This window comes from Lemur catta, chromosome 1, assembly GCF_020740605.2.
Source record: "Lemur catta isolate mLemCat1 chromosome 1, mLemCat1.pri, whole genome shotgun sequence".
In the NCBI taxonomy this organism is placed as follows: domain Eukaryota; kingdom Metazoa; phylum Chordata; class Mammalia; order Primates; family Lemuridae; genus Lemur; species Lemur catta.
The window spans coordinates 22,234,087-22,260,661 of record NC_059128.1 but is presented as its reverse complement, the minus strand read 5'-3'; the positions used below and the strand labels follow the sequence as shown (position 1 = coordinate 22,260,661).

Sequence of the window (26,575 nt, the reverse complement as noted above, 5' to 3'; positions counted from 1 at the left end):
TTTCTGTTCGATGCCATTAGATTGACTGACCCGTAATTAAAACAAGAAGCCGATAGTGAAAGAAGCATGATTACAGTTTTACTCATATGGACCTGGTGGTTACGAGGAAATAAAATGTATAGCATATTGCATAAATTATTATAAATGGGAAGACAGGCATATGCAGCACAATTGGCTCAGGTCATGGTGTTTTAGCAATATCCCTCCTACCTTGGAGGGATATCTCCTGGATTTCTCTTCACCTCTCTGGCCATGTCCATTTACTGAACTCCTCATATAATACAAGTAGAATTGTGCCATTTACAAGCTGAAGTTCTTCTCTGCTAGTTCTCCATTCTTAGTGCTCAAGGATATGGCATATAAGGCCCCAGTCTGTTTCTTGAACCTGCACACATGCTTGTTGTTCTAGCCACATTGAACTCCCACCGTCCCCCGAATGCTGTGTACTTTCCTAATGATCACACCAATGAATACACTGTTTCTTCCAACTAGCATTTCATTTCTCCCATTGTGGGTGAACTCTTACTCATACTTCAAGATGTAGCCAAAGTCTGACCTCCCGTATGGAGCCTTCCCCAATGGCTAGGATCAGTTATGCCCTTTTCTGTGTGCCTATATCATCTACTAAACATTGACTGCACTGAATTGTAATTACTGGTTTGTGCCTGCATTCTTAACAACCACCACCATAATAGCTAACATTTCTGTGGCTGGAAACTGGGCCAAGAACTTGATTGTATTCGTGCCTCACAGCAACTCGGTGAAATATGTACTACAGTTGTTCCCATTTTGTAGATTAGGAAACTAAGGGTTAGAGAATTTAAGTAATAAGCTATGTTCCATAGACTCTGGTAAGTTCCAGAGCTGGTTGTCAAATCCAGGTCTGTCCAATTCAAAGCCTTCCTTTATCATTATATCCATGCTGTCAAGACTGCAGTCTAACTACACAGGGTGCCCCGTTAATGTGAGTTCATGTCAGGGCCAGGCACTTAGCAGGCATTAATACTTTTTTAGCTTTATAATTTCTCTTTTTCTGTCAGCTAATTACTTACACTCACAAGGTTGCCATGTGACTTAAGTGCATTCAGCACTGAGCACATCACCTGGTGCATAGTAGGCACCTGTGAATCTTTAGTCCCTAAATGAATGAATGAAAATTTAGCTTTTATCGTAATATAATTGAGAGCAATGCATTCTTCAGGATGCCATTAGCTTTCTAGTGATTTCAGTGAAGCGTGGTTTTCCAGGCCATTCTTTTGCGGGCTGAGGCAGCTTCCCTCGCCAGGATACTGGCTGTTTATTTTCCAAGTGACAACTTGATTTACTATTTTCCTTCTCATCACTTTCAAGAAGCATCTGCAGGCTAGTGAGTGACCCAGGCAGTGTGGAAAAGTCCATTTATTTCTCTGCTGCATCTTTCCTACAGAGAGTCTGAGGTTAAGAGTTGGAAATGGCCTCAGGAGGTCAGATTTCCTATGTGTTCTCTTTTGTAGTGCGGGATTGCTCATAGCAACACAATTTCCTGTCTGCTGCTACACTCTGCTTTTAAAATACCTGTGTGATCTGACTGGCAGGCAAAGAATTCTGTCATTTGTCCTTGGGGGATGGCTCTGCAGTTTGATCTTTCCTAATGCTTTGTTTGGCCCTAAAATATATCATAAGGAAATGAGACAGGGAGAACCAAAGAGTATAGTCACTGTGCAATCTTTTGCCTTTTAAGTTCCTCCCCAAATTCTAGCAAAAAAAAAAAAAAAAAAATCCATTAAGTGATATGCAATAGAATTCACTCCAGTAAAAGAATTTCTACTTTCCCCTCATCTTTGCAAATAGGATCATCTCACACAGCCCAACAGACAACCTGCGTGCCTGCCCACGGCTCCTAAGAGGACCTAGAAAGTGGGTGTTCTTATTCTGCATGTTGGATTCTTAGCAGAGTGCATGGAAAGGAAACAGACTTGTGCAAGAACCAACAAACACTTGCCTTGCCTTGTTCCTTTGCCAGCAAAGTACCCAAATTGCTATTTTAACTCAAGGCACCTTTCAGCATTGAGTGGATATGCAGCCTCTCCATTTCCCAGGCCTGGCGGACTTATTGTGGAATCATAGACTTATTTTCTTATTTCTGCAGTTATATACTCCCTCCCTTGAGCTCATTACTTCTTTTGTCAATATCCTGGCTTTTTTGCTTGGGAGTCAGTGGCCAGAATAGGGTGATGTGTGAGTTCACAACTTGAGAACCTATAACCTCTCGCTGCAGCTGTGCTGGTGGAGAAGGCACCACAGGGCCCCTGCTGAGTTTGTGAAGTCAGACTAAATGAGTTGGCAGGCCAGCCTCAAGACCACAGGCCATCCCTTTGTCTGGCAGGGAGGACCAGAGTAGCCCATGTGTTTTTGTGCCTCATTAGCTTCCGTGTGGGCTGGTGCCGGGCCAGGATGGACAGCCACAACCAGGGTTATCTTTGCATCAGTGCAGACTAAAGCACTGCACTGCTGCATGAGGCCCATTGGAGGACAAAGGATGCATGTGGCCATGAGAACACTTGCGCTGTGTCTCTGAGGCCCATCATCATCATGGAAAGGGGGAGGTGGCTCCCACTCCCTTTCTGGAGCACAGCAGGTGTTATGCCCAGGGCTGCTGGTAACAGCCACTCCAGAGGAGTCATTTCTAAAGCCATTTCTAAGGCTCTTTAATGGAAGTGAAGAGTGTGATCTTCTCAGTTTGACCTTTTCCATCCTGGAACTAGAGAATTTGGAAGGAGAGGCAGCCTGTCTCCCCTGCTTCCCTGCTTCCCTGCTTGGGTTCCTGCTGCTTGCGAGGGCTCTTACCTGTCATCCTCGGTGGCTTCACCTTTCCAAGGGGTGAGCTTCATGCAGCTGCGAGGCACCTGCTCTGAGAATCTGGATTTCTGGCAAGGTAGTGGTGTGATGTAGTAGCAAAAGATGGAATGAGAATCATAGAATTATGATTTTGGAACTAGCACTCCCTAGTGCCTTGGATGACCTCTGTAAAGCCTGTGTGCTTCCATTTTCCCACATTGGTGCAATCATAGCAAGCTTACCTCACAGAGTGTTGAGAGAATACAAATAATGATTAAGAAAGCGTTTGGAAATATCTAACACATTGAGAAAATTGTGAACGTCTGCTTACAAATGACCCCAGAATCCTTCTTTAGCTACTCCTGACATGTTCTCATCTTGAGTCCTTCTTTGTCTAATTCTGTGTCTTTTTTTTTGGTCAATTTTTGCTCTGGCCCTCAGTTTTCCATGGTTGCACTTGGATCTTATGTATCCGGACTTTGGCTTCGTCCTGTACTCTCTGGCTCGCCGGTGTCTCTGCCTCGCAGTTCCCAAGGCTGTTCCTGCTGGGAACTTTTGCTTCCATTCTTGTCCAATAAAATGCAAACCTCACTCTAGGAACTATATCAATATCCAGGCTGAACCAATTCCAGGCAACCCCTGAAGAAGAAGTTCAAATTTGTTTTTAAATGATTATGCAATCTTTTAAAAATTCAGGTTGGGTCTTTCCATCCCTCTTAGTAAAATTACACACTGGTTCCCCAAAACCTATAGAATAAAGCTCAAAGTTCTTGATCTCAAAGACTAGTATGGGTTCTTAAGACACCAAACCATTAAGAACCACATGCCCCATTAAACAGTTTTGTGCATTTCCCTGACACTTCATAGATTGCACAGTAAGAATATTTTACATTGAATATTTTAACCTTCGTTAGAATTTCTCAGAGAGATGGAGTTATTATTATATAAATCATTAGTAGGGTGTTTATTGGGGGGAAGGGGTGGATAGTAGAATTGAGTTAATGCTTGTTAATGCTCTGTATATATCAGTACTCAGATTAACAAGCCATTTGAAAGATCAGTGCTTTACATATCTTATAGAAACTGATTTAAAATCTTGAGTTATACATATCTAGATTGCATCTAGTGTTTAATCAATTGGACACTTACAAATAACGGGTAAACGATTTGTTGTCATACAGAGTTGAGCTCTGCTTTTCATGCAGTGAGAATAACATTTTTTATTTTAACACTTATGCAATTGATTGTAAACTTTGGGGTGATATAATTTAAATGGATCTAAACAGTCCATTAGCTATGTCAGTGCCTACTCTCTTGCCAAGCTGTATTTTATGCTAAGCTCTTGTGTACTGTGTTACATAATCCCCTGCATTCATTTTCTCCACCTATTTAGCTTGAATACATACAAGGTGACTGCATTGTCTCTTTAACCTCCTTCTCAGTGTAAATACCAAGTGTAGAAAACAGATTTTGGGCACTATTAGGTTTTTCTAATGGAGGGCTCAAAGAATTGATTGGGCTTAGAAATGCCTGTTTGTCACTATTTGGTTTTGCCCCTTTTAGTTACCTTCAGTGTCAACTTAGTATGGTTTTCAAGGAGATAAGAAAGGGCTTGAGTCTCAGCTACTGGAAGGAAATTAAGATAGATTGGGGTATTAGAAGAAAAATAATGTCAGTTGTGAGAGTGTACAAAAGAATAATTTCTTCAAAGTCCTCACTCCTTCCTAGCCCTTGTTTTGCTCCTTTCAACACTGGGTCATGCATTGCCAGTGCCTCTCCTCCCCACAATAGTCAGGAAAAAAATATTCCATGAATTAAAAATTGAAATAAATTTTCTTGTCTGGAATATAATTCAGTAAAGAGCTTTCGTTGTCTATTGTTTGTTAATGTATAGAGGAGATAGCCCGATGCCTCTCTGTGGTACTATCCTCTGGCCAGGGAAGAAGTAAACTAAGAAAATTCTTCATTGGATGGAGAGATTGGGAAGGTTGTGAACTGTTACAGCAGTTTGCATTAAATATTTGCAAAGGAAGACACTTGGCTACATAAAATCTTCCTTGGTGTATTTGCATGGAGATTAGCATAAATATGCATCTGATTTGCATAGGTCCTCTTTCTCACATTGGTTTTATTTCTTATTTATTTATTGTAATATTCTCTTCTCTACACTGATGTCAATTTTTTCTAAGGCCTTCCACATAAAACAAATTCTTTTGTTTTAAACATACCCAGACTCCATGGAGGAAAGGGAAACATTTCTTTTAGTAAGGATGAGTGATTTACATAAAATGAGAGAAGTTGGTCTCTGGCTCAATTTATCCAAAGTTTGGGATGGTCTATAAGTCAATGCACAGCTCTAGGACTCATTTTTAGCCTTTGAGAAGTAGAGTAGGAGCATGTGGAATATCCAGTGTGATGGGTAAGGGGAAAGGTAACTGATATTTAGAGAAAAGCCCAGAGGTTCTCCAAGTCCAGAGTACCACAAACCACTGTGTTGTCTTGGGCAACTCACTGATTTCTAGTCATCAGTTTCTTTTTGAATAAAATAGGGGCATTAAATCAGGCAATCTCTAAAATCCTTTATAGCTCTGAAATTTATTATTTTGACAGACTCCTTGCTCTAATTATATGAAAAATATTAAGCACCATGTAGCACATTAAATAATATCCTGGTGTCTTGCTGTTCTGTATCAAGCTTTCCCCCTTTGAAGGGTACTCGGTGATTAATTTAAGCTTCACTTTATAGGCACTACTTTCCTTGCTCATTTATCTTAGTTCACTGGGCACACAAGGTATAACTTAAATGTTTATAGAAGACACCCATTAATACACCACGTGTGGTGCCAAGGACATGCATAGTAGTTGGCTCTGTGCATGTCCTCACCTGAGAAAAAGAGCTTAGCTGCAATAACTACATTCGATTTGTCATCTTGTACTCTAGATCAGGGTCACCTCCAGGTCTCCTGAGCAGGGGCTTGTCCAGTTGCATTTCAACAAAGCCAGTTCTTCAGAAATGAGAGGGACATCATGAGAAAAGACAGGGCACCAGGGAATTGGATAGATCTATTCCAAACATGCAGACAATGTCAAATTTCTGCTTTATGATTTTTGCGGACTAAATTTTGGTAAAATGAATCAGACATGAGTGGTGTGCTAATAACATATATTTGTGCAGGTTACCCTGTGGCCCTTTATAGGTTGACAGGTTCCTTTTGCTTATACCAGTGTATGTACAAATAGAGATATGCAGGTAGGCACATATCACTGGGACCCTCTGGAACAGGCAAGAGAAACTTATCTCCTCTGGAGTATAAAGTTGACATTCATGTTTTAATGATCTCGTAATGCTATGATCAGTTTATCCATATGTAGTGTATGGTCATCTCTTTACACTGTAAGAGTGACTCCTTATAGCTCTTACCTCATGATGAGAAAATATTTATTTTACTTTGCATAAGAAATGTACCTGGGGCTGTGATAGTTGATGGGATCTGAGTTTGGCTTTGATTACTAAGTCTGGAACATAGTTCCAGCAGGGAAATAGAATTCTCTCAACCTTATTTTGTAGGCCCCAGTCTTTAGAGAGACACTGTATGTCTAAACTACTGTTACCAATTTCCTCTTATTAATGGGGTACTTTTGATAGCTTTCGACCAGCCCTGGCATGAAGTAGCCACCCTTAGTGAGGCTGTCTGGACAGAAGACAAATGGAAGCCCACAATGCTGTGTGTCTACATTATAAACCACATCAAAATCTGATAAAGTAAAATGTATTCTATCCTCTTACCTTGACAAATATACCTTTGTAACTACCTGGAAAGCCAGGTTCAAATGTAGAACTTTTGGATTCATGGGACGTCTGTATTGGAAAATAGCAGCACAAGAGAATCAGCCATTCTCTGGTCCTCAGCCCATGACATGTCCTTTTCTCTTCCCACTTTTAGCTCTATCCTATATCACAGGGGGTCTGGTGCAAATGCATGTGTATGCCCCAGCCCACATGGCCAAGCTCTGGCCTCACTCCTGCAAATAGTCCCACATGGCTGCTCCTCAGACCTTGAGGTATGTACATGGACAGTGTGGTTGCCTTTCCGAAAGGTGGATCCAGGGAAGAGGCCTCCACAAGCCCTGGAAACAGGCTTGGAGCCCTTTGGGTAGAGAATTACAGGGTCCTTGTCTCTGGAATGTGGTCTTGGAAGAGAATATTGGCTCCGGTGGAGTGCCATCTTGACCCTGTGCAGCCCTAGTTCTGTGGGGAGGGATGTAGCCATATGACAGCATGACCAGGGTCACCTAAAACAGGACATCCCAGAGCAGCGGTCCCTTTTGCTTGAGTTTAAAAGTTGTATTGCTGTCTCGTCAAAGCATATTACCAAATTTCATTCTGTTCCCCTTTCCTCACCTGCTTGACCACCTTCTCAGATCCCACCTCCTCTGTAATAATGCAGCTGTGTTTCACTGGGCTCAGGACTCTACCATGGAAACCAAAGTTAGTTGGGTTTTTGATGGATGGAAATCAGAACCAAATCTTTCAGGGTAATTGATTTTTAGTTATTGGTCAATAAAAGGTACCTAGAGCTAAAGAGCTCTTTGTCAGAATGCTTAATTATCCATTCTAAACCAGCTCTTCTACAAGCATTTTAAAGCCATCACTGAAGCAAAAGCAATGTAAGCCTTGGTTGACTATATTGCATGAAATTTCCCTTTAGGTTTTTCCTTGAGAAAATTTGAAGGAAAGGCAGCAAGCTCTCCTGTATCACTGTGTTTGTCTTCTACCCCTGTGTATACACATATTCTCTGCATTCTCTGAAGTCACTTCTTCTTTTTTTATTTTTTTGGAGACAGGGTCTCATTCTGTACCCCCAGCTAGAATGCAGTGGCATCATCATAGCTCACTGCAGCCTCAAACTCCTGGGCTCAAGTGATCCTCCTGCCTCAGCCTCCTGCATAGCTGGGACTACAGGCGCGCACCACCATGCTCAGCTAATTTTTCTATTTTTTGTAGAGTCAGGATCTTGCTCTTGCTCAGGCTGGTCCACTCACCTCTTCTGCTAGTTTCCCTAGTATTTAGCTACAGGCCTTGTGGAAGAGTCGGACGGAGTGTTGTGTGGGCAGCAGCACAAGGGGAGAGGCCGTGCCTTTGTGGTGTGTTCTCTTTGGTATTTGCATTGACCTGACTTTCGCCAGTCAAGCGTTGATTACGTTCCTCTTTTCTTTTCCCATAGCTCGAGAGGAGAATGTGGCCACTTTCCGAGGCTCAGAGTACCTGTGCTACGACCTGTCTCAGAACCCAATCCAGAGCAGCAGTGATGAAATCACCCTCTCCTTTAAGACCTGGCAGCGTAACGGGCTCATCCTGCACACCGGCAAGTCGGCTGACTATGTTAACCTGGCTCTGAAGGATGGCGCGGTCTCCTTGGTCATTAACCTGGGGTCCGGGGCCTTTGAGGCCATTGTGGAGCCAGTGAATGGAAAATTCAACGACAACGCTTGGCACGATGTCAAAGTGACACGCAACCTCCGGCAGGTAATGGCTGAGGGAGGAGAGAGCCTGGAAGGCTCGTCTTAGGTGGTTGGGTAGGAAGTGTGCGAAGCAGGTGATGGGTGAGGTGGAGAGGGGTAGAGACGCAGGTATGGATATGTCACAGTCTTTCTCCCAGTCTTTGCAATTTCACAAGAAAAATTATGAGACTATATTTCTCCTCATGCTTCAATTCTCCATTTGTGCTTGTTATTTAAGAAAAAAAACTTGGTTATTGTATAGATAATAAAAGTTATAAGTACTTTCATCCCTTTTATTCTGCTTTCCTTTTATCATTTTCTTAATTACATTTGACTCTTATCGTATTATTGTTAAATTCAATTAGGGACAGCATTTTGTTTCTGCAGCTTGGTAGATCTCCCTCATTCTTTGAATATATGTTTTTCTTTTTAATTAAGTTAAGCCATTGCCATGATGCCATAATTTTAATTCCTTCCAGAAAGTCTTCCTTTTCTCTTCCTGTTAATTTACTGCCCCTCCCTAACTTTTTTTTTTTTTTTTTTTTTTGTTGTTGTTGTTACATTAACCTCTAGCCTTGGAATTAATTAGTTGGAATCTTTCTGAATTCCTGTTTCTCTGTTCCTTGATGTGGTGGTCCTACTCTATTGCCCCTGTCTCTACCTCCCAGACTCTTCAGTTGGCTGGGAGGCCTGGAAAGTGGAAGGACCCAAATAAAAAAGTCAACTTTGGAGCAGCCTTTCCTGGTTCTGTCCGTGCTTGGGAACTCCCATCGCCTGCCGATTCTAAGCAGGCAACTCCTTCAGGTGACAACATTCTGAGAAAGCCTTAGCCAAGTGAAGCTGTGTTCAATTTCCTAACCAATAATAGTGATAATACCTTACCAACCCACATCAGTAAAAGAAAAACATTTCCTATAAAAGTCAAGATCTGTGCTGAGATTGCCTTTTCCAGTTTGCTGTGTTCATTTGGTTTTTCTACTTGCAAATTTGTCATTAAACCTAGTTGGATAGCATCCATCCTTTATTAATCAGAAAACACTATGCAAATTTCTACAAAGTGCTTATCAAATTTTCTTCTGCAATATGATTGATTTAATGCCCTCTAATGTAAATATGAAAGCATAAGAAATGACAGGTGTTTTGCATATGTTTTCTGTTTAATAAAAGCCTAACTCAGTAATGCCAAACAAATGGTGTACGCATTGGAAACACACAATAGTTGAAACACACATTTCCACACTTGAGTATGTCAAGGAAGCCACCTGGTTGGTAGATTCCATTCTATCTGTGGTGAAGTTGCCAAATAACACAGGACTTGAGGTTCCTAATCATCTTAATATACCCGGATCAGACATTTTTGAATCATTGTTCTGTGTTTTTCCTCCGAGGCTGAAGAACCCTACTGCTATTATCTTCTTTCATCCTACTCTAACCACACTTATCCAGAAAAGAACTAACTTCTCAACTGTCAAGAGACCCAAATCAAATTTCCATTTGCTCATGTATAAGGGCTTAATATGTGTGAGCTGCAGAGATTACACCAAAAAGTGAAATATGACCTTTTGGCAGTTGAGATTGGCAGGTACAAAATAACACCCTTTAGGCATTAGTCCGTGGAGGAGAGACTTTCCTATACCGGGGTACAGAATCAGGTTCTGATTCTCACCAAGCTGTTTCTCTAACTCTCTCCCACCCTTCCTGCTATTCTAGAATGATTCTAATGAGCCTGAGAAAGGCTTGCTTTTTTTTTCTACTAAGAGCACTTTTCTAAAATAGTGTAAGGTCCCAATGAGGTCCTTTACACTGAGACAGGATAAACCAAACTGCAACTCAAATATTGTTGTGCTGTTTTAGTCAGAGCCCCTAGAGGAAAACCACCCCGGATGGTTTCTGTTGCAAGCTCTAGGGCCCCACTCCTCTCTGTGTCCTTGGACAAACCGCTTAACCTTTCTACATCACAGTTTCCATTAGTGAAATGGTGATTACAAGCCTCCCCAGCCATGTGTGGTGGCTAAATATGCAAAGCACCTTATGTTCCAGAAGGATTATGAGCTCATCCGTGGTCTGGGTGTAGACGTGCTGTGACGTGCGCATGATCTACAGACTGAGCGCTGTGGCTCAGAGGTGACTGCGTCTGGCTGGTGCCAGGGCTGCAGCTCAGTGCAGCACTATGTCCTAGATGAGGCTGCAGAGACCCCAGGGTATTGGGGTATTTCTCGGCAGATGGAGTGTTTATCTTGTGTGAGAAAGTGCACCTAAAATTGGAACCCGTTGAAATCCTGACTAAATTTTGCATCCAAATGCAATTTTTTGAAAGACAGGGAAATCTTTGAAAAGCAAAGTTGATTTTGCAAACGCAATCTTTTTAGTGCTGAATACTATAAGATTATTATTTTGCCCATTTAAAAAAACATTTATAACATCTTTTCGAGTTCCCTAGAATACATTTGAAGGGCGGGATGCTCCTGTCTATTTAAATGAAACTGTAAATAGCTTCATAAATATTTGATAACAAACCTATGCCAGCATCATCCATGTTTTTGGTAAGGGTGAATGGCTCTGTGGCAAAAATTCATCTGAGTAAAGTTTACCTGGGGTTTCCTGGAGCATTTATTACCAAATGGAGTAGAACTCTACTCATTTCTTCCTTCATGGTCATCATTTTGTGTCCTTCATGGTCATCATTTCGTGGGGGTTCTGCCTTTAAGCCACGTCAGGGCCAAGGACAGGTACTTCACTGGGGCTTCTGATTGAAGAAGGAAATGGGGACTATCTGTATTTGTTCCAAATTATATAACTGGGATTAGGGACCAAGGTAGTTAGGTATTTCTGTGCTTGTACATGTGTGGGGTGGTTGGTCCATTACTTTGCCTAAGTCCAAGGTCATGGCCACCATATTAAGTGTCATACCTTTGTGTGTTACTTTTGTTAAACCACAAACACAAAACTGGAGTTACCAGTCTTCCCTTCTTCCAACCTCCCAGCTCAGGCAATTTAACATTTGAAAATAGCAACAAGGAGATTAATTGTAGGGCTTCTCTAAGCCCTACAAATGGATAGCAGGGAGGCCAGTCCTCCCTGCTACTCATAGAAGAAATTGCTTAAAAGCTTGGAAAGCATTGTTCAAGGGGCGTGGGGGGAGAGAGATTCCAAAGCATTCTGGCAAAGTAAACAAAATAATGACCTTACTGGGTAATAAAGAAGACTGTAACTTTTTTAAAGCATTCTAACGGCACAGTTATTCTAAACTTAGAGGAAAGAAAAGGGAAGAATGTTCCCCTCTGGCTGGCCTCCCAAATCCACAAAAATCATGGAGGTTATAGATCTTTAAATTACCTCTGGGAACCCAGAGTACACTGCTTAACATAGCCTTTCTGTGCTAGGTTTGATCTATAAATGTTTTAAGTTCTTTTCTTTCTAGGAGAAAGTCATGATCGTCCATCCATGTAGTCAGAGTCACACATGAAAAAAAATACAACATGTTGGTATTTCAGTTCTTTCTATCTGTTTATCTACGTGTGGAACGATACACTTGGGGAGGAGGTCTTTCAGAACAAGTGGAATGTGTATTGGGGGTGGGAAGGGAGCCTGGGCCGTGCTCACTCAGAAGAGCCGTTGGGAAGTAAGTATGATGCTCACTCTAACAGGGGTGAGGTGTGCTTTGAGAGGTATTTAGAATAGATGTGGGGAGTTACAATGGCACGTGGACCACAGCTCCTCTCCTGGCTGTGCCCTGGGCGGCAAAGGTTTTCCATAGAGTCCTGGTCTCATTGTCTTCCCCCCACTCTCTTTTTCTGTGTCGGGTGCCTTTTTTTTGAAAAACTAACACAAGATCATTCATGCAATGTGTCATTTTACTAACCGACTAATGTACTAACACCCTAACGACTCATCTTTGTTTTTAGTTTTTTTAATTAACAATCGTTCTGTTCACAATTTTTAATTTCCTTTCTTCCCCCTTCTCCGCAAAGCACTCAGGCATCGGACACGCTATGGTAAACAAACTACATTGTCTGGTAGATATCATTCTTATTGTCTTTTTTTGGGTTTGCCGTGTGTTGCCCCCCTTTTCCTTCCCAAACCCCCCTTTTATCCTCTTTAGACTAATTTCTTCTTCTTTTTCAATTTTTGTTGAATTAAATACAAGCCTTTCTTTTTCAAAAAAAAAAAAAAAAGAGAAAGAAAGAAAGAAAGAAAGAAAGAAAGAAAGAAAGAAAGAAAGAAAGAAAGAAAGAAAGAAAGAAAGAAAGAAAGAAAGAAAGAAAAACAGAAGGGGATGCACTTGTCCTGGAAATGATATTTCGTCAATTTTGGTGGGCATGGTTTCCTTTTCTGTAGTTTTCCAATTGTTTTCTGCTAAAAGTATTTTTTTTTTTTAAAGAAAATTTCTCCATTTAGCTAAGTTAGTTTTGTTTTGTTTTCTTATTTTGCAACTTCCAAGTTACAGACGAGGGACAACAGATTTATAGTGAGGACTTCCTTCTCTCCGTGTGTTCCTCTCCTCCTCACTCTTCCTCTTTCCTTTTTTCTCCTTCCCACTCCTTAATCCCTGTTCTCTTTCCCTTTTGCGTGGCCATGGCTGCCACAGGTGATCTGGGGAGGAACGTACTCGACTTCCTAAACTCTTCCTGCCCCTCCTCTACCTTCCTTCCCCTCCCGGGCCAGAGGAGCTCCGCCAGTCGTGTTCTCCATACGAACTCTGCATGGCATGTTCCTGTCTCGTGGATTTCCCCATCAGCACCAGAATTTGTTCCTCCATTTTCCTCCTCATTACTAACAACCTACTACCACCCCAACTCCATTTTCTTCTCTTTTATTTTCTCCCCCACGCTTCTTCATTCTCCTCTCATCCTTCATATGTTTTGGGGTTGGGTTTGGACTTTTTCTTTTCTTTTCTTTTTTTTAGTAAGGAAGGTAGCAGGCAGGGGAAAGATGACCCTTTAGTTTTGATATGATTTTTATTTTTCCACTTCCATCTTGTTCTTCTGTTGGTCCAATGCATGTAAGTGTGAAGTGGATTTTGATTCTTTCCTTAATTTCTCCTCACCCTTTCCCATTTCCCTCCTTTTTTTTCCCCCTTCTGCCTTCTCTCTTGGCTCCGGACACTTTTCGCATGGGTGTGCCAGTATATGGTGTGTGCACGCTTTAAGGCTCCACCTTTTCTCTCCGCCCTCTGCTCCTTCCATGGATGTTGGGTGTGAGGGTGCTATTTATTCCTGGTGGGCATTATTATTACTATTGTTTTGGTTATTATGCCTCATCATTCCTTTCTTTTTGTTAGAGTTGCCTTTTTTGGTTTGGGCCATTTCTTCTCTGGGTGGTGGTGATGGCAGCCAAGGGAGGGCAGGGTTGGTGTCCTGGGGGGAGTCCATGGCATGTATCATCCATGACACATCAGAATCGAGACCCTTCTCCCTCCCTCCCTGAATGCATGTTTGTCAGCGTGGTGTGTGAGCCAAAAAAGAAACAAATAAAAAAAAAAAAAAGAAAAGAAAAGAAAAAAGAAAAGAAAAGAAAAGAAAAAAAGGAAATAAAAAGCCATCAACAACCAAAGACCAACCCCTAACAAACTTCATCATCAAATGTCTCCTTTGCTGTTTTTCACTACCACCATAACAAACAATCATAAAAGAAATAAGTGATCATTTTAGCAATGAACTGAGACAAGTGATACCGTCTGAGGGTGGTTCCATTTTCTAGCCTGACTGAGTCAAGAGTGCAATGGGTAGAACAAGGTGCCCAGCTTGGCAATTCCAACTAGCTCTTCTGTCAGTCTGCAGGGGAATACTGGAGCATTGGGACCCAAGGAGGCAGACCAGAAAATGGAACTTGGTTGCATATACCCAAATCAAACCCAATTAGAAAGTATACCTCACCAAAATCTTAATGAAAGTGATGCCACAAATAGGGAGAGCCACTGGGATTTGATAGGACTGTAAAGTCATTGTTGGGATTTTTTTTTTGTCCCCATGTCCCTTCACCAGGTGACAATCTCTGTGGACGGCATTCTTACCACGACGGGCTACACTCAAGAGGACTACACCATGCTGGGCTCCGACGACTTCTTCTACGTGGGAGGAAGCCCAAGTACCGCTGACTTGCCTGGCTCCCCTGTCAGCAACAACTTCATGGGCTGCCTGAAAGAGGTAGAGTTCACACACCTCCGTTTAATGCACTGTGTGACTGTTTTGTTTAAGAACAAATGAGATTTCGAGACCAATAACTGGATCTGTCCTCTAATCTGTTCTATGAGGTGATAGGTTGTAGCAGAAAAGACTTCAGACTTGCAAGCAAGTGTCCTATGTTTTGATCCCATTGTCAGCTGGTTGTATGACCTTGGGTTTGCCACTTAAGGACTCTGTAGCTCTGTTTCCTCATCTAACAATGGAGAATGTTATCCCACAGGTAGCTGTGCTTTATAAGTTAAATGCAATAACACAGATGAAAGGGCATTGAAATCACAAGGAACTAGATGCGTGTGAAGTTTGATTTTGTGCTTTCGACTTGGCAAGTGGGGAAGCTCTAGCTAAAACAGGCTCAATTTGTAGTTGTGTGCCTTGTTTAAAACATAACATATGTATTATTTTACCTTTGCCAAACCCGGTGTTCCCAAGAGTCTCATTATTTGAGATGAAGGAAAATTCTTTTAATATAACATTAAGCCTCAGAAGACTGGTTTTCCTTTTTCTTTTCTTTCTCCTTCCCTGAAAACTAGCAGCAGCTATAGCTGTGAAGAAACAGTGGGATTTTGCCATTACTCATTTATTACCATTGCAGCTGATGTGTTGAGACCTCTATGTGAGAGCGAAGGAACTTCAGCCAAGTGAAAGTTCAATCTCTAAGGTCAATTGTTGAAGCAAAAAGAATCAGACTTGATTCGGTAGAGTTCTTTCAGAACACTGTGTCATCAGAGCAGTATACTGCGTATTCTTTTTAAGCTAAGCTTGATTGCCTAAGATATGTATACCATTTCCCCAGGGAAATTCCTTGAGCTAACAGTGTTCATTCTTGTAGACAAAAATCCCTTATGACATCTTATAAGCCTCCTCTCAGGGCACATGTTTTATTCTTATCATGGTTCTTTAAAATTTATTGAACATGAGATGGCATTACACATGCATTCATTCATGTCACTGTGACTGTGAGCCGTGTCCAGGCAGGAATTGCATCTGTTGTGCCTAGCACATAGTAGGTGCATGATAAAGATTTGTTGGATGAGTCCATTTATCAAATAATCATTGGGTACCTTTTGTGTGCTGTAAACTAAACTTGGTGGCTCTTTACAAGCCATAGTCTCCATGCGCAGAGGCTTTGTCCTCTAGGAAGGGAAATGAGATCAGTGAATGAATAATTACAGCACAGGACATCATGTTTTCCATGCTACAGATGAAATTCTCTGAGTAGAGAAAACATAAATTGTAAGTGGGAGTCAGTTTTAGAGAAGAAGTCACATTTGTGCCAGGACGTGTTGCAATAAACCATGTGTGAATTGAGAGGAAGGGGTAGAAAGGAGAGAGATGACAAGAGGGGAAAAAATCCAACTATAGCTTCCTATTGTTCTCCACCTGAAGCACAAATTAAAAGGAAGACGCAAAAAGTGTTTTCCTCTCTCTGTGGGACATTACCTAGGCTTCTACTGGCTTCAGGCATTCCATTTCTGATGGAATTACGGTAGGCATAGAGCTCTTCTTCCCTGGGATTTACTCCTATTGGGATAGAACAAAGGCATAAACCACTTGATGTCTAATGAACTCTGAGACTCTTAAACACTGTTAAATCACACTACATTGGAATTGCACTCTCATCGGAAAAAGATTGCAACATTCTTGTTACCGAGGAGGTAGCTCAGGAATGAATGAGGCCTGGTTGCTGTGGAGTGTTCATCCATCTCTGCAGTGTAACAGCCCTGAGCATGGAGTTTCTCCTGGATGGGATTTAAGGTTGGCCTTCTGGACTAGTTTTCCCCAACACAAAAGTATATTGAACCATGTCTTGATTATGAATTTGGAGACAAGGGAGCCATGTCCCAACCACAGATCTTCTATTAATCAGGGAGGATGCCCCTGAACATTTTCAAACAAGTCTCATAAAGACACAAAGATGTCTCTGATGATTTTATCCACGTGGAACCTAAAGTAAATAAAATGCACGTACACACACATACGCGTGCACACACACTTATATGTAGAGAGCAGAAAGCTTCAACAGTCTGTCAAAAGTGTCATGTAATAGCTTAAAAGTTAAAGGTAGTTGTGAAAAACAATCTCAGGAATAGAAATAACTGTAATTAGTGATAAAAATAAGCACATAGGTAGCAACACAAATACACATTTAAATCCAGATCAAGTTAGAAAAGGAAAGTCCAAAACATTGACAAAAGAAGAACGTTATTAATTCCCCCCTCCATCTCTGCTTTGCATATACAGCATTATAGTCCTTCTAAGGGACTCGGTGACCTTCTCATCTGTCTGAGTACTTTGAACAGATACCTGAGTCTAACATATTCCTGGCATATCATTTCTTTCCATGTAATCACTACAATTCACTTTTCTGTGGACAGGTCTGGGACAGTCTTCTCTTGTTCTTGTTATATGTCTTTGGCAAATTAGTAAACAGCAAGAGCTTCCAGCTAGGTTGGGATTTACCTACTTGATAAATTCCACTTACCCACGTTATTTAACTGTAGAGCAGTTTTAACTGTAGACCTGTCGCCAGTTATTCTACAATTTCTTCTTCCTTTCCCTCTTTTTGCCTTTTTTTCTAATCTTTTCTTGCCATTTGTGGCTCTAAGTTGTCCTAAACTGAACTGGGTACTTTTATGTGTAATTTTCTTCAAATTACGGGCATGATGAAGAGACGACAGGATTTCTTTTCCAGGTCATCAATATTTCTTTGCATGTGGCATAAAATAGTTTTTATCTTTGGAACTATAGTTACCTCACACCTCAAAGCTAAATTGCTAAATTCTAACTCCACTGTTAAGCCCAGTGACTGTGGATTTTACCTGTGTGCATCCTTCTAACTTGATGCCCTGTAGAAGCCACAACAAAGTGTCCAAGTTGTCATCAAGCTATTGTGGTTCTCCACACACCCTCATTATCAAGAGAAGATTGCGTCGGGCGTGGTGGCTCACGCCTGTAATCCTAGCCCTCTGGGAGGCCGAGGCGGGTGGATCGCTCGAGGTCAGGAGTTCGAGACCAGCCTGAGCGAGAGCCCGTCTCTACTAAAAATGGAAAGAAATTATCTAGCCAACTAAAAATATATATAGAAAAAATTAGCCGGACATGGTGGCACATGCCTGTAGTCCCAGCTACTCAGGAGGCTGAGGCAGTAGGATCGCTTAAGCCCAGGAGTTTGAGGTTGCTGTGAGCTAGGCTGATGCCACGGCACTCACTCTAGCCTGGGCAACAAAGTGAAATTCTGTCTCAAAAAAAAAAAAAAAAAAAAAGAGAAGATTGGTGTCCACTTCAGTATCACAAAGTCAGCATCACATTCCTCTTTGCGTTATCATAATGTTTTAATGTATTTGTCTTATTTTTGTTCTTATTGTGTTCCCAGCTCCTAGAATACTTCTTGGTACTTAGTAGCTCTCAATAAATATTGGCTGAGTGAAATAATATGTTTGTAAATTAATAAATATCTTTCTTAGTAAATGCTCTTAGGAACTTGACTTTCCTGATATGACTAAAGAATATCTTGACATAGAAATAGTTGAATCTTTCCAGAACCCCTCCTGCCCCTGCCCAGGTATCTGATATTAGAGAAATGTTACATAAAAAGCCTCAGCCAGGCTAAGAGAAATGGATTGATACATCTTTTAGGAAGAATCGGATAGAAAAGTCTTTGAGGAAGGCATCATGGCATAATAAAAAGACTATTGGGTTTAAAATCAGCAAATCTGGTCAGAAGTACCAGCTCTGACACTGGCTGTATGACTTAGTGTAAGCCACGGATCTTATTTGAGCCTCAGTTTCCTAACCTATAACATGGAGATGATAAGACGTCTGTTATATTCCTCTCAAGAACAAATGAAATGAGGTATGTAAAAGTGAAACCACACAGCATTACAAAATACAATAGCGTTTTGCTATAGTAAATATTATTAAGTGTTATATAATGTATCTTATAAAATAGTTTATGAATATAAATATAAGTCTAAGTGAGTATGCATTAGCACATGCAATCTGTATATTGCTCATATTAGCAAATTACTAAAAAAAATTATTCTGAAGTTTACCTTACTAAAATTATCTCTTATCTGCTAACATAGGGATAACGCATCCCTCCCACCCTCAGTCTTCACCTTGTTTGTTGTCTTTGGTCATTTATTTGGCACTGCCATCTCCCTTTATTAAGATGTGAGCTCTGTGAGGACAAAGGCCTTATTTGCTCATGGGTGTTTACCCAGCACCTAGAACAGTCCTTGGCATGAAAAATGTATTCAGTAACTGTCTGGAATAAATAAATAAATAAATAAATAAATAAATAAGCTAACCCAGTGGAGCTCTAAAATCTGGTGGCATTTACATCAACAGTATCTTAGTTTAGACTGCTATAAAAAAGTACCATAGACTGTGTAATTACAAAAAAGCAGAAATTTATTGCTCACAATTCTGGAGGCTGGAAGTCCAAGATCACGGTGCCAGCGTGGTTAGGTTCTGGTGAGGGCCCTCTTCCTGCTTGTAGACTGCTGTTTCCTCATTGTATCCTCACGTGGCAGAAAGAAGGTGAGAGCTCTCTAGAGTCCCTTTGTAAGGGCACCGACCCCACTCATGAGGGCCCCACCCTCATGACCTGATTCCCTCCCAGAGGCCCCACCTCCTAATACCATCACATTGGGCATTGGGATTTCAACATATGAACTTTGGGGGGAGATAAACATTAAGGCCATAACAAACAAACAATATGTATGGAAAACCTACACTATGCCAAGGACTGTGCTAAGGCATAGAGCTGAGTCCAACATGGTTCCTGCTTTAGAGGACCTCACACTTGGGGGTGGGGAAGGCAGACACACACATATAATCTCAATAAAGAGCAGTTAACACAGGATGAGGCATCTCCAATTGCATTGGGGCTGCTGAGGAGAAGGACTTAACATATTCTGGGCAGGGGAGGATCCATGCAAGAGATAATGCCCAAGGTGAGGTGCTTGAAGACAAATAGATGGGGCAAGAAAGAATGGGGAGTGGTGCTCTAGGATGCCCCCATTACCAAAGTCAGGGAGGTAGGGCACATCCTGGTGTCTGGGGAGGAACTTGAGAACAGTTTGTTGATTTCAAGACTGACCCAACATATAATATTAGGAATTTTGGAGATGTAGGTGCAAAGTTAGGTAGGGATCGTTTCTTGGAGGGCTTTGTTTCATGCTATATCCTTGGAGTTTATTCTCTAGGTAATGAGGAGTCATCAAAAGATATTAAGCAGTGGCATGACATGTCCAGACTGGCATCTTCTCCACTGGGCCTTAATTCCTTGAGGACTACAGTTAGTCCATCTCCTACCTCCCCCTTGTATGTATATTTTTGTTCTGGAAGTTGCAGAGCAGGGATGGAAAGGGTGTTCCATCAGCTTCAGTGTTGGACTGGAGAGTGGCTCTCTGAATCTTAAAATTTCTACAGAAAAGCACTTCTTTCTGACTCCCATTTCAGCTTTCCCAGACCCTCTCTGTGAGGTCATGCATTTCTCCTTCCCTCCGTCCTTGGCATTGCTGAGCTGTCACTGTTGGATGAAGTTCAATGACAATGTGGTAGGGCAAAGCCACGCTGAGACGGAGCTGCGCAGGTAGTGTCCCTGTCAGATCACTCAAGCCCATCAGAACAGCCTCCTATGTGTTGGGGCTTTCTGGAGTGTCTGATCTGGTTCTTTCCACATCATCCTTCTTTGTCCTCCATCTGTTACTCCTCCGTTTCCCCTTGTGGAAGTGCTCAAGTGCGGCTAAGACCCCTGGGACAGACTGGCCCATTTCGCCTCTCTTTTTCCCCAGCATCTCTGATGGGGAGGAAAGAGAAGCAGGAGAATTGGGAGCATGGAACACATATTTAAAGGAAAAAGGATTGGGTAGAACATCATCGTGCACATTACGTTCCACATCCCTTTGTGATTATTAGCCATTTAAAACCGAATGGGGTTTTGCAGCCAGAGATAGTCTCTGAACAGATGATTAATGGCTTAATCTGTAATAACGTTACATTTTATAGAACCCTGATAGGCTTCCACATCTGGTGAGCTAAGCTATTTAAGGCTGTGTTAATTCTGTTAATTGCTATACGTTTATTTGAATTGCTGGCACCTGCGGGCTTTGGAATAATGTGTTTGTTGTCGCTTTTTTTAAAAAAAAAATATGTACTCATTTTATTTTACCCTGTCTCACTGTCTTTTGCTGCTGTCACTTAATTTCTTCTTACGCTATCACGTAATTTCTCTTCTGGTTTTTCTTTTGAATTTTCTACTTGCTTTGTCCTCCCTACCTCCAATCTTTTTTCCTAATTTTTTTGTTTTCCAAGCTCTTGTTTTGGTAGTCTTCCTGATTTCTCAGGCAGTAATAATGTAATGCCTCTGTCCATAAGCAGGTAAATTTACGTTATGGTATTGGGCCTAAAAATTGCTTTTTCTGTTCTTAAAAATACTGTGCAACCTAAGAGTTAGTAAAGCCCAAGTGAGATTTTAGCGTAAGCATGGGAGAGAAAAAGGTGGGCTTTAGAAAACAGGAGTCTTGCCTAGACTCTTTCCTTACCAGCTGCAGGACTTTGAGCAAGCCAGTCAACTGCACTAGCCTTGAATTTTTCATATGTAAAGAGAGATGATAATACTTGCTTCAAGCATTTTTATGTGGGGAGCAAATGGGATAACAAAAAGGGAGGTGTTTTATATAAAACACTACACAGATATTTATGTAGTTATTATTTATGTTATTAATTGAAACAAAATCAATTAGTTCTGGCCAAGGAACCACTTACTACTCTTTGCAGTTTGTATGATGAAAAAGGTGCAGAAGTTAGGAGAGTCCAGTTTAGTTTAATAAAAAGACCTACTTCATTGACTCTAGCTACCAGGTTCAGTTTCGGATGTTAATTAGACAATTATACAACCTCTCTGGATATCCATGTCTTGACCTGTAAAATGAGGACAGTAATCACTGCTAATCCAAATGCACACCACTGTGAAGAACTTCGTGTAAATGTAGTGCAGACATACAAATTATTGCTTATTAGATTTGGGGTAGGAAGATAAGTTTTATTCCAGTCTTGTTAGGAAGATGTGCAGAAAAGCACTCTGTGGATTTGGAGGTAAGAATGGCTTGACAGAATGGAAGAACCAATGCAAAAAAATTAACCAAACGGACAAGATTTGAACAAGGTAGGAAGAAGTGGAAATATAAATCAGAGGAAATAGAGGAATGTGGCAAAAGAATAAAAGGAGAACGAGGAAATACATCTCAGGAGCTGTCTATTGGGATGTTAGGGGCTGAACTGTGTTCCCTGCAAATTCGTATGTTGAAGTTCTAATCTTTAGTATGTGACAGTATTTGGAGATAGGGCCTTTAGAGAGGTAAATAAAATAAAATGAGGTCATATGTGTGGGGCCTAATCCAATATGACTGGTGTCCTTGTAAGAACAGAAGAGATTAGGACACAGACATACACAGGAAAGACCATGTGAAGACAGAAGGAGAAGACATCCATCTCCATGCGAAGGACAGAGACTTCAGAAGAAACCAACCCTGCTGACATCTTGATTTTGAACTTCTAGCCTCCTGGAGTATGAGAAAACAATTTTCTGTGGTTTAAGCCACCCTGTCTGTGGTCTTCAGTTATGGCAGCTTTAGCAAACTCATACATGAGTTGAACATAAAAAATCGCCATCTTCCTGGAGTCAAAAAAAAAAAAAAAAAAAAAGGCCAAGTATTGTCAATGTCATGTGATTCAATTTAAAAATGATTTTTTTGTAAACAAGATAAATGGGATCTTCCGGAAAAGAGATTACTTTCTAGATGACAAAGGACCACAACGGGCAAAGGGAGGAGAGAGAGAGAGAGTTTGGCTCTCTCTGGCACAGAGTAGGAGGGAATGAAACCCTGAGCTCTTGGAGATTTGTGATGCATTTGAGGCTTATTTCACTAGGGACCAGGTGTGAGCACTTGGCCAAGAGTGGCTGTAAGAAAGTGGTCTGGACCTCAGGAGTAGCATCAGGATCACTGAAGTCTCAAGGATGTTTAGGATTGCGGTGCTGTGACACACAGAAAGCGCTTCTTCAGTTAATGTGAAAATAAAAGTATTAAAGAAGGGTTTGCTGCTTATAGTTGATGGGTTGTTGATGGAGAAGTAGATATGGTAAATAATATTTTTTTGGCAACCCAGTATCTACTATCCCTTCTTTTGATAAGTGTTTCTTGATTTTTATTCCCCTCAGTGTCAGTCTAATGATTCAGCTCCCAGCTCCATCAGTGAGCATGTGATCTACAAGTCAACCAGGGCCTTTCATTCCTTTGGACATGGTTACTTTGGTCATAGGTGGGCTCCTAACCCAGTTTGCATCAGTGACGTGCGAGTTCAGGACTTTTGTCTGTGTGTTGAGGGAAACTTCTGTCCTTTGCTTTGGGTTAGAACTTGAGATTGTATTCAACTGAGCTTCTGGCCACCCTCTTGCTACTACAGATACCAAAAATGAAGCCAGGAGGGGAGAAACTAGGTCCTACTGACATTTTTAAGCCCTGGATGAAATATTCCTTAAATTAGACTACCCTTGGATTTTTAGTCATGATTGAATAAACTCCATCTTTTGTCTAAACTAGCTTGGGTTATATTTTCTGTTATTTGCAACACAGAGCCCTAGGTGATATAGCAGGATTCCCCATGCTCCTATTTGCCCCCTGTTTTCTCTAACAAAAGATGGGTCATTGGACAGGAAAAGATAGCAAAGATAGGAAATCTAATACTTGGAGCATCTTAGAAAGCTCTTAATTGCTCTGTATTGATTCAGATTTCCTACCTTGGATGAGTGATGTCCCAAGATACAGAGAGAATCTGTAAATAAAAATTTTGAAACCTGGTTGGTGGTTTTTGAGGAATGGTAGCAAATGGAAGTAGCAAATGGTAGCCTTTAGGCAGTTCCTAAAAGGCTAGAGATAGAAAAATGTACGTAATGCATGCTATGGAATTATGAATGTAATTGGAATCTGGATAAGATTTTGGAGTACCATATAAATAGAAGATATGAGCCTATAGTAAAGAGTGATCAACACGACTGCCATGGATTGTTAAGAATACTAAGAAAAAGTTATATCATATCAACCAAACTCACATATCCACTCAGTAGTGCTGATGACTCAGAAAAGTACTATGGACCTCATGTAGCTAAATAGCAGCAAGGTTTTTGACAATACATTTTGTGATATTTTTATTAACAGGATGGAGAAATAGGGATTGGATGCAAGAGCTATTGAGTAAGGGAGTAACTGGTTAAAATGCCAGTGGGCCCTATTCTGGCCTATATGAAAGTTTCTGTTAGATGTCACAAGGCTCTGTCTTACTGAACACTTACATTAGGGACTTGAGGGAACACAAGAGAACATGCACATCAACTTTGTGGATGGCAGTGAACTGGGACGGACAGAATACATGTGCATATATAATCTGAGGCTGAATTAATAGAGTTATGATTTATAAAACAAAGGAGGTGACAATTCTGCAGTATAGTTTATTGGCTAAGAAAGCAGCTCTGGAGTTCGATTTCCTGGTTGCAAAGCCCAGCTCTACTCCCGCTAGCTGTGTGATGCTGGGTAATTTACCTAACTCTATTATTTATTAAATGGGCAAAATAATTATACCTACTTCATGGAGTTGTGTTAATTGAGATAATGCATGCTAAATGCTTAGAACAATGCTTGACGTGTACAAAATGCTCAGAAAATTTTATTTATAATTATCATCCTCATTGTTGTTCTCACTGTGTGCTAGTATAATTACTGGGAATGTTCCATTCAATTCTGGATGATAAGCTTTTAAAATGTTAACTAATTGACAGATTAGAACATGTTTAGAGTTGAGTTCTGAAAAAAATGACGGCACTCAAGAACTCAAGATCCTGACATGAAAAGGGTTAACTGACAGATGTAGGCTCATTTAACCTGAGAAAGAAATGATGCCTGTACCCACAGGTTGGGATTTTCCTTCATATATGGAGGGCTGTCCTGTGGAAATGGATTAATGTGGCTCATATAACCTCAAGAAGAAGAACTAGGGCTAATGTGTGGAAGCTGGGTACTCAACATAAGGAAGAACTGTCAATGAGGGCAACAAGTCTCTGCTTGGCCTTGATTTTATAGATTCTATAGCTCAACAGCGAATTAGTTGTCTGAAAAGAAAGAATGAGGCTAATTGAGTAGACGAGGTTCCTTGTGTTGAAGACTTTCCTCATTAATCTCCAAATCACTTGACTTTGCATATCCCATGGAGACTCATTGGGTTGCCCTTGTGGTTGGAGTTGAGTTTCCAGCCAGTGCCACCACTTATTAGTCACTTATAATTATTTCTCGTTGCTCATCCTTCACTTATATCATCTCCAAAACCATTACAACCACAGAAATTATGATCATAACAGCAGCAATAAAGATTAAGAATGACTGAGCACTTAACAATGTGAGTACATGTGAAGTCTGTGTTTGCTCAGTGCTATGTGATTCATACATATTCCCTAATTTAATTCTCACAAGAAAACTTATGAAGTGGATTCTATTATCATTCCTAATTTGAATTTAAAGAGAGTGTCTTTCCCATTCACACAGTTATAAGTGTTGGAGTTGAGATGTAAATATTGCCAACATCACGAATCCTCCTGCCATCTCTGCCAACTGGACCATAAGACTTGGTGATGAAGAAAAGGAAACCAACACCCCAGAAAAATGTTGGTGATTCTGTGGTTAAATCCACCCTAGAGAATAGTCTCTTGCTACCATTCAGAGGCTCTACTTCGTAGGAAAGGTCATTTAATCAGGCAAAAATGTCCTGCTGGGAAACTGGATACAATTACCTATTTCTTTCACCTTGCCATTGATTGTTCTGCGAGGAAGGCAGTTTTTGCTTGATTTCTCACTTTGCACAAATTGATATTGCTCAACCTGTTAATGGAGGAATGATTTTCATTATGGGACCTGAGAGGGAAGTTGCTGCTCTTGGTGTAAATGTCAAGCAGGGGAACACTTTTGTCTTGAGATGTGCAGCATGTCACTCTTTCCTTTTGTTCCAGCCCAATATTTTCCATGAAATTGGAGCTATTTGCCTCTAATGCCTTCAGAAAATCAGAATGAGAAACAGCCTCTTTTTAGACGTATTATGAATTTTCAGTCTGATTTTAGGAGTCTCTTATTTAGCTTTGCAGTTTTTTTCTCTTCAGAATAAATTCAGTGGAACTCATTGCTTTCTAAAAATGTCACTTATTTACAGCAAATGTAATCTACCACAACATTCCCACTGAGACAAAATCTCTTGTGTCTTCAAATGCCTCAAAGGAGATTAAAAAACTAGTCCTTGTGCACATACACCTACAGGGATAAAACAATCATTGAGCTAATTAATTAGCTAATGTATTTTAAAATTGTTTTGCAAATGCAGAAATGACTATTCCATTAGCATTATGGTGCTTTTGTAACCTTGTGTTCGTCCCCTCTGTGGACAGTGTGCCACAGCTAGTTCCCACATAGATTTCAAGCGAGATATAAGGCCAAAATTTCTTACTTCACAAGTCAGTGAAGATGCAGCCCAGGGCAGCAACATTGCACACCAATTATCAACCAATAAAATTCTCCTCCTTCCCTCTCCCTTAGCCTCACTCTGACTAGCCAGTATCAGCAGATGGTGTATCTCATACTTTGCAGAGAAAATAGGAACTGTTCAGCTTATGCTCGCTAAACTTCTGTCCTTTCACCTCTACACTTAGCTTCAAAGATACTCATTGCTGCCTTCTTCCCTCCTCTCTTATAAGATAAACTTTCTTTCCTCTTTTGCCTTTTTTTGAGAAGCCCCATAAGGACTCCCTCTTTCTTCAGTTATCTTCGATCTTCCCTTCACCTCTGCTCCATTCCCTCAGCTGGAGATGCCCGCAAAATCATTTCCTTCATCCTGTCTCCTGCTCGGTTTACACCTCAGCTCATTCCTTACTTTCAGTGAAAAACTTCTTGGGAGGATTGTCCATACTTCCTATCTTTTATACCTCGTGGTTATTCCTTAACCCTCCACATTTGCATGCCCAACTCTGA

At 40.9% G+C, this 26,575-nt stretch overlaps 1 protein-coding gene across 5 annotated transcripts in view; it reads left to right on the top strand.

Annotated features, from left to right (window-relative positions):
* The window catches only part of NRXN3 (neurexin 3), a 1,488,306-nt gene that overhangs the window by 361,043 nt on the left and 1,100,688 nt on the right, over positions 1-26,575 (top strand). For 4 of the 5 annotated variants that reach the window (XM_045562522.1, XM_045562514.1, XM_045562538.1 and 1 more), the window contains 2 exons: positions 8,043-8,344; positions 14,304-14,465. In XM_045562522.1, coding sequence (XP_045418478.1) covers positions 8,043-8,344; positions 14,304-14,465 — 464 coding nt within the window. Of the gene's footprint in view, positions 1-8,042; positions 8,345-14,303; positions 14,466-26,575 lie in introns of those variants that run through there. The other variant, XM_045562546.1, reaches the window with a different exon arrangement.